The sequence below is a fragment of the Nicotiana tabacum genome, chromosome 23 (assembly GCF_000715075.1).
Source record: "Nicotiana tabacum cultivar K326 chromosome 23, ASM71507v2, whole genome shotgun sequence".
NCBI classification, from domain to species: domain Eukaryota; kingdom Viridiplantae; phylum Streptophyta; class Magnoliopsida; order Solanales; family Solanaceae; genus Nicotiana; species Nicotiana tabacum.
In genome coordinates this window covers 140,502,757-140,510,550 of record NC_134102.1, presented here as the reverse complement: position 1 = coordinate 140,510,550, position 7,794 = coordinate 140,502,757, and the positions used below count along the sequence as shown (strand labels likewise).

General features: G+C 35.0%; 1 protein-coding gene across 1 annotated transcript; it reads right to left on the bottom strand.

The window, feature by feature from the left end:
- Positions 1 to 2,780: 2,780 nt before the first annotated feature.
- LOC107827456 (UDP-glucose 4-epimerase GEPI48) lies at positions 2,781 to 7,407 on the bottom strand. The gene is made up of 9 exons (XM_016654594.2): positions 6,841 to 7,407; positions 5,920 to 5,969; positions 5,486 to 5,621; positions 5,294 to 5,395; positions 4,796 to 5,023; positions 4,497 to 4,575; positions 4,064 to 4,146; positions 3,399 to 3,490; positions 2,781 to 3,125 (listed from the first exon to the last, which is right to left on the bottom strand). The coding sequence occupies exons 1-9, from the start codon at positions 7,021 to 7,023 to the stop codon at positions 3,026 to 3,028; spliced, it is 1,053 nt and encodes a 350-aa protein (XP_016510080.1). The 5' UTR covers positions 7,024 to 7,407; the 3' UTR covers positions 2,781 to 3,025.
- Positions 7,408 to 7,794: the final 387 nt, after the last annotated feature.

Below are 7,794 nucleotides of genomic sequence, written 5' to 3'. Positions count from 1 at the left end.
TTATTATTGTTCTGGATCGGGGCTGCCCACCTGCAGCAGGCCTTATTGGCTTTACTATTTTATGGATCGGGGCTACCCACCTACAACAGGCCTTATAGGCTTTGTTATTATACGGATCGGGACTGCCCGCCTGCAGTAGGCCATATTGGCTTTGTATTACGCTTGGACTGAAGGAGCCCCTCCAGAGTCTGTACACCTCCAATGAGCGTAGATGATTATATATATTCGGGATAGACTTCTTATTTATATTGTAATGAATTTACCTGGACATGGATATTGTCTGTATCATTTGCATTTGGGGATAAATTACCCCAGGGCTGGATTGCCCTTATATGGTACTGAATGACTAACTGTGAGTCGACATGTATATATATACGGGTTGAAACACCCCGGGGCTGGACTGGCCATAAACTGTACCGAGTGACCGAATAATTGGTGACCAATATCTACAGGAGGTCTTGCTACTGAGATGTCATATTCCTCATATCATGCAGTATTGATCTATTTCACTTGTACTGAGTTTAACTGTTGAACTTGAAAGCATGCCTACCTTTATGTACCATTATTTTTACTGGACTGTACCTGCAGAGCTCATCATTTCTTTTAACCCAGGGGTTAGTCTTGTTACTTATTGAGTTAGTTGTACTCATACTACACTCTTCACTTCGTGTGCAGATCCAGGTACTTTCAGATACGGAGATTGTTAGATTTCAGAGTACTATTAGTTGGAGACCATCAAGGTAGCTGCTTGGCGCCCGCTGACCTTGTCTCTCTTTCCTTCAGTTATTGTATTGTTCTATACTTTCAGACAGTGGTTTTTATCAGTCAAACATTGTATTCACATTAGATGCTCATGTACTCAGTGACACCGGATTTTGGGAGTGATATATTTGAAATTTTAAGATTTCTTCCGCTGAATTTAATTATTTTATTTTCAAACTTAAAAGAATGGTGATTTATTGAGATTTTTGGCTTGCCTAGTATTGAGATAAGCACCATCACAATAAGTGAGATTTAGGGTCGTGACAGATTTTTAGGCGCTTTTTGCTGCTGTATTCATGAATACAGCAGCGCGAATACAACGAATACACTACTGTAACAACTGAATAATAGCTATAGGAAGTAATTATGTATATGATAGCTATAGGAAGTTAATAGCCACTAAACAACAGTTGTTTCTGAAAATTTCTCAAATTTATTTGCAAGTGATCCATATGGCCCAATGTTTAATGGGCGGTGCAAAACTAGAGAATGACACTTAACTAATTGTTTTGTTAAGAAAAATTTCACTAGACATGATTTTGATACTTAATGATGAAGCAAATATCATGTACCCGTCTAGTGTAACTTGACCAACTTCAACATATTATTTTTCTTCTTTTAAATAATCTAATGGTACAAAAAAAAAAAGAGATTACTCTATTCAAATTTAAAAGTAAAAATGTTAAATCATTCTAAAAAAAGTAAACGTAATTTTTTTTAATTTTTCCATTTGGTATGTCAGGTACTTTTATTGGGATTTTGACTAATTCGGATTCACGATGGCAAGACTATTAGAAGACGGAAGCGCTCTGTACTAAAAAAATTTGTCCGAATTCGCGACGCATAAGACTTACTAAAAGAGGGAAGCGGTCCGTACTCAAAAATTTTTTATATCCAAGGCTTAAACCCGAAACTTCTTACAAGAACGAAAGATCCATATCCATCCAAGACCTTTGGTGATAAGTAATTGAAAACTTACAAAATGGTAGACATATAGTGACGTCGAAAAAGTAGTCAGCAAATTGGCAGGATATATAGTGCACTTCATGAAACTATTTTGCCTTCTAGCCAAATTTAGATAAGTGTATTAGTTAGTTAGGGTCAAACATTAGTGTTGTAGGTTAGAGGTAGTCAAACTTTTTTTTTCTTTGCACCGGGAATAAGGCTAGTTTGATAGGGTTGATCTTAGACGGCTAGTGGTTAATATTATGTTCACACTATCCTTATGTTTTTCATAGCACCCGACATTAATTACTAATTATTGTTATTGCTTGTCATCTATTTTCTGATTTTTATGATGTTATTTCTATGATTTCTGTTGTCGGTACTGATATATTATCTCTTCTCGTCTTTTTCGTCTTCTTGAGCCGAGGGTCTATCGAAAATAGCTTCTCTGTTCTATCGGGTTAGGGTTAATGTATGTGTGCACACTACCCTTCCCAGACTCTACTTATAATTTTTTACTGGGTCGTTGTTGTATTAGTTAGCTAGGAACATAGAACTTAACGAAATTGACTTCTTTCTTTCTTTCTTTTGTTTGTTTAGTCTCTTTTTGGATTTACACCGTCCATCAAGTGACACTTTACATGCGGGCTGCAACATATTATATTGGGAATTGAATTGACTTTTTTCTTAATTGAATAACACCAGCAATTCCAATATAATCGGACAAATGAAATGGTAGCGTGTATGCAAATTTTATCCCCACATTACGAAGGTAAAAATGCTCTTTTCGAAAGACCCTACTTAAAAAATAACAGTCACAATATAATTTAAAAAAACAGTAACTTTCTTCTTACCGAAGAATTTACCAGAGATATTTATGTGAAGAGGACTAAAGTAGATATGTCAAGTGAGTCACCACGATAATAATTGTTGCACCATAATAAAAGGAGATAAATAAAGAACATTTCGCCTCAATATAAATCAACCACGCCTCAATCCCAAACAAATTTGGGTCGGCTATAGTGTTGTAAAACAAGAAGACTAAAATGCTGATAATTACAAGGAAAGGAATGAAAGAACAAATGAAATGCTGCTATAACCTTAAACTGAACAAGCTATTATTCATCAACTTTCCCTTTTTATCTTTCACTAAATAATGAAAACTCCACTTACATTCTGAAACTTTAAGTTAGATAATATAAACATTCCCATCCCTCTACAATCCTAATACTTATTAGTATATTCTAAATCATCCCTTCAAAGACTGATGGCCACTGGTTGGTAGAATAATTGTATGGATACATTGTGCAGTTTGACTTCAGTGACAATTTGATTCTGGAATTCCTTCATAACCATAGGGATTATTACTAGCCCAATTCCACTGATCTCTGCACATCTCTCCGATGCCATATTTCGCCCTGCAACATAAGTCAGACTGTTTAGAGGCGGATCCACGATTTAAAGATAGTGCGTGCATCTATTAATACACATCTGTATTTTTAAAATTCTCTCTCAATCTTCTATATTCATATATATTCTGAGTTTGGGATGAAGGTAACATGTGCACCCATTGCTTATATGTCGGAACGGCCTATGCTATCGGTGTGTTAAGAACCTTAAAAGGCAATGTAAACAGATCACTTAGTTAACTACATTTTGCATGAGTATATATATTTGCAAATGTCACTTACTTCCATTTTAATTCACGTTCTGCTTTCTCTGTAGCAGCATATACAATTTCGGCATCCCCAGGCCGTCGACCAGACATCACCAATGGAATTTTCTAAAAGAAGCACAAAGAGAGGTAATTAGTCCACCACCATAAACATTCATAAAGGCCTTTACAACAACTAGAAAGTTCCAGAGGCTGAAAAAGAAAAATGAATATCACTCGGGATGACATGGAAAAGAGCTAGCACTCGCCTAAGCCTTTATAGACAGAGTTACTCGATACAATATCCTTGTGGGAAGTAGCAACTATCTGGTGGATTAGTTGAATTGTGCCTAAACTAGCTCAGACACCACCATTTTAACTAAGAAGAAGGAGGAGGAGGTAGCACTTGTATGAAAACACTAGTAACCACAAAACAGCCTCACAGTTTTAGGGGTTTAGGAAAACCATGAAATCCCTTTCCTCCACCATCGAGAAGAAATGAAAGTGCTGCATTATACACCCATTTGAAGTTTCAGGAACATGCTCCAAACTCACAAAATCGAAGGACAATTATTCGAGATAGGAAGACTGAATTTAAGAAAACCAAGGAGTGTACATTATCCTCAACAAAAATCAGAATATAAGCTTGCAAAGGTGGGCCTAACGATATAAGTATAAAGGAGATTGCAATAAAAAGACTACCTTTCCTGATGCCTTCTCAAATGCAGCTACCATTTCCAAGACCGAAGTTCCTTTTCCAGTTCCCAAGTTGTACACTTCACAGCCTAAAAGGATCAATCAAAATCAGCATAGCCCAACAACTCTGAATCGAGCCAATGCTAAAAAAATTAAACTACCATGATAAAAACTCTTGACGTTTCTTCCATAATATCACGTATGGCAGATTTGTGTGACTGCCTTGTTAATGACACGGGAACATAAAGCAGAAAGAAGCATGCATTATTTAGAAAATAAACTTTGTGATTGGAAGAACATGAATCCGAAATTATACTTTTCAAGCATATGGTATTCTGCAATTACATCTCAGGTAGTTCCTAAGCAAACTAGCACCTGACAAGAAATTTAAACACGAATAGAAAAAGAAACCAAGTATAAAAAAATAGCAAATACACACCTATGGAAGGATCGGATAGCTTCTGTAAGGCAGCTATGTGTCCATCTGCTAAATCCACAACATGAATATAATCACGGACCTGAAAAGACATCACGATATAATCATTCTCCGAGGAAAAGCTCATACATGAACTGTATTGCAAATCACAATTTTATAATCAATTAATTTAAGAAGTGTTTGAAAAAATGTTGACATTTTAAATCATAATTTTGTCATATAAAATAGGACGAAGGAATAAAACTGGAACTTAAAACATTTCTAACACAAGTAAAGATTTGCTATTGAAAATACAGTCATACCCCTGTACCATCCTTTGTTGCATAATCAGTTCCATAAACTGTCAGCGCCGGTCTTCTGCCTACAGCAACTTGTTGAACAAATGGCATAAGGTTGTTGGGAATTCCACGCGGATCTTCACCAATGTGGCCACTTGAATGAGCACCAACAGGATTAAAGTACCGCAGTAATATGATTTTCCATTCAGAGTCGGAGGATCGTACATCACGGCATATTTCTTCAATGAAGAGCTGACAATTGAGTCTTGTTAGATTATGAACAGACAGGAACAGAAACAGAAATAGAATTCTTTCATACATGGGAAAGGAACTACAGCTTTCCCCTGTCAAAACCATGAAAAAAGAGGGGATATACATTTTTTGACAAATAAAAGGAGGATATACAAGACTTGGCCTTTTATCAGCAAGCTAGATAGAAAAGCAGCAAAATGAGGCTACATTTCAGTGTTGGACTTCAACAAGTTGAGCGCTAAAAATGCGAGATCAAACAATTGAAAGTACCTTTGTCCGTCCATAAGGATTTGCAGCACTTAGCGGGAATTCCTCAGTACAAGGAACCTCCTTTGGCCAACCATAAACTGTAGCTGACGATGAAAACACAAGCTGCAGATATGGAGAAGTAAACCAGTTAAGACAATGACATGCAAGAAAAGAAGATGTATCTTAAAAGTTCACTGAAGTGTGAGGAATTACCCTCTTGCATCCATGCGCTGCCATGACTTCCAGGAGAGTAATTGTTCCTATAAGGTTGTTGTTAAAATACATCAAAGGTTTCTGGACACTTTCACCTACTGCTTTTAGTCCAGCAAAATGGATAACAGCATCAAATCTGCATAGAATACGTAATTGAAGGCAAACCAATGTATCAAAAGGTAATATATTTGAGCAAAAGAGTCAATATGTTGATGTAGACATTAAACACCTCCATAGCTTTGTTTCATGTGAAACAGTACATAATTCATGCAAAAACACAGATCAAATTGAGACTCAACACAGCAAATAAACTATCGCACGTACAATGTAACTATATAGTAATCAATATAGAGGAAGTTTGAAATAAAAATCCAGTCTTATAAGAACCACTGAGGCAGATTTTTTTTCTTTTTGTGAGGGGTGATAGAACTTACTTGTTAGACCGGAAAATCTCCTCAATTGCAGGCTTATCACGTAGATCCACCTGCAGTATAAGACAAAACAACCATAGAATTCAGTCACCAACTTTTTAAAAAAATAGAAACAAAAGATCAGGTTAATCCTTGTAAAGCAAAGGTACTGTTATACAGGAAAACTATAATGAATTAGAGGCAATAACGGTAAAGGTGTTCACAAAAGAAAATTTTACTGTGGCCTACACAATTATTACCACCAAGCAGAAAACACCAAACTAAACAGACTACTGAGAATAATTTGCACCCAAATTTCTGGATTGTTAACAGTTTTTCTACATATGAAAAGAAAAAACAGTTTGACAGTTTGTTAAATGGAGAAAGAAGCACATGATACACCAGAAATAATTATTCTACCTTACAATTCAAAAAGAAACAAGAACACAGAGATTGACCCACATACAAAAATTTTACTGATTAAACCAATTTCAGAATCTAATAAAAATCCAATCTTTACATTAAAAAACAAAACCCAAAGCTCAAATTTATACAAATCCGCCCTTTTCCACAAACCCCAGAATAATTCTCCTTATGTTCATGGCATAAAATTCAAAGAGAAAAAAAGAACAAAGAGATTGACCACCTAGCAACAGTATACTGACTCAAACAATTCAAGAACCCCATAAAAATCCAAACTTTACATTAAAATAAGAACCCAAAACTCAAATTCATACAATTCCACCTTAACCATAATAATTCTGAACACACACACACACACACCCCAGACCCATGAAAAGAAAAAACAGAAAAATTCAAGAACCCCATAAAAATACAAAATTTACATTAAAATAAGAACCTAAAACTCAAATTCATACAATTCCACCTTATCCTTAATAATTCTGAAAACACACACAGAGACCCATGAAAAGGAAAAACAGAGACCTTGTGAAAGGAGAGGTTAGGGCCATATTGAGAAGCAAGTTCCTGAACCCTTTTGATAGCAATTTCAGAAGAATTATCCAAATTATCAATCACCACAGTTTTGTAGCCACCAAGCAGTAATTGCAACACAGTGTGACTCCCAATATACCCTGCTCCCCCTGTCACCAATATACTCTTTGACATGATGGTATATCCCAATTAAAAAAAAAAAACTAACTCCAACAATAAAAGAAGAAGAAGATTTGGGTTTTGGTAAAAAGAAGATATAAAAATCCAATCTTAAGTTATTGACAAGACTCAGACTTGAAACAAAGACTCCTGGTCTCCAAGCGTTTTATAGGTGAAATTATGGCAAAATAACAAATAAAAAAAAGAATTTCTTTTAAACTGTTTACTTAAGTTGGGTCAAAAGAATTTTCAAGAGAGACGCTAAGAGAGGAAAAGAGGAAGAAGAAGATGAAGAAGAAAAGGGACACGTGTAGTGTAGGTCTAAAGTCTAATGGTGGCTTGAGAAAAAAGTGTTTATATAAGAAAAAAGTGTTTATATGGGGGATTGTGTCTAGACTTAGCAGGACTCTCTAGATTCTTGATTCTTATTTGCTCCAGAATATATTCTTCTACTACTGTTAACTCATGATTAACCCAAGTTCCAAAAATAATATAATGATTTTAACTATTTTTTTCTAATATTTTATTCCACTTGTGTCAGTTTCTATGTATGGTGACTAATTTTAAATCCGAATAAAAAGAAGAATTATGGTAAATAAATTATTTATTTAAAGTAATCTAGTTATCTGAATACTATTTTGAATACATGTCATTGACCTTAACCGGTTGAAATTGGTACATAGTTGATTGATTAAAACTATTTTCTAAATATTTAGTTTCACTTATATTAATTTATAACGCTTAATTATTTTTACATTTTAACCATGAAGATATGTAATCAAATGA

Excerpts from the sequence above, each read along its gene's own strand:
- LOC107827456 (XM_016654594.2), bottom strand. The coding sequence starts at position 7,023 with ATGTCAAAGAGTATATTGGTGACAGGGGGAGCAGGGTATATTGGGAGT. Across the intron at positions 4,576-4,795 it reads CAACAAAGGATGGTACAGGG|GTCCGTGATTATATTCATGT; the intron begins GTATGACTGTAT and ends ATGTCTTTTCAG. Across the intron at positions 3,126-3,398 it reads GAACGTGAATTAAAATGGAA|GGCGAAATATGGCATCGGAG; the intron begins GTAAGTGACATT and ends CTTATGTTGCAG.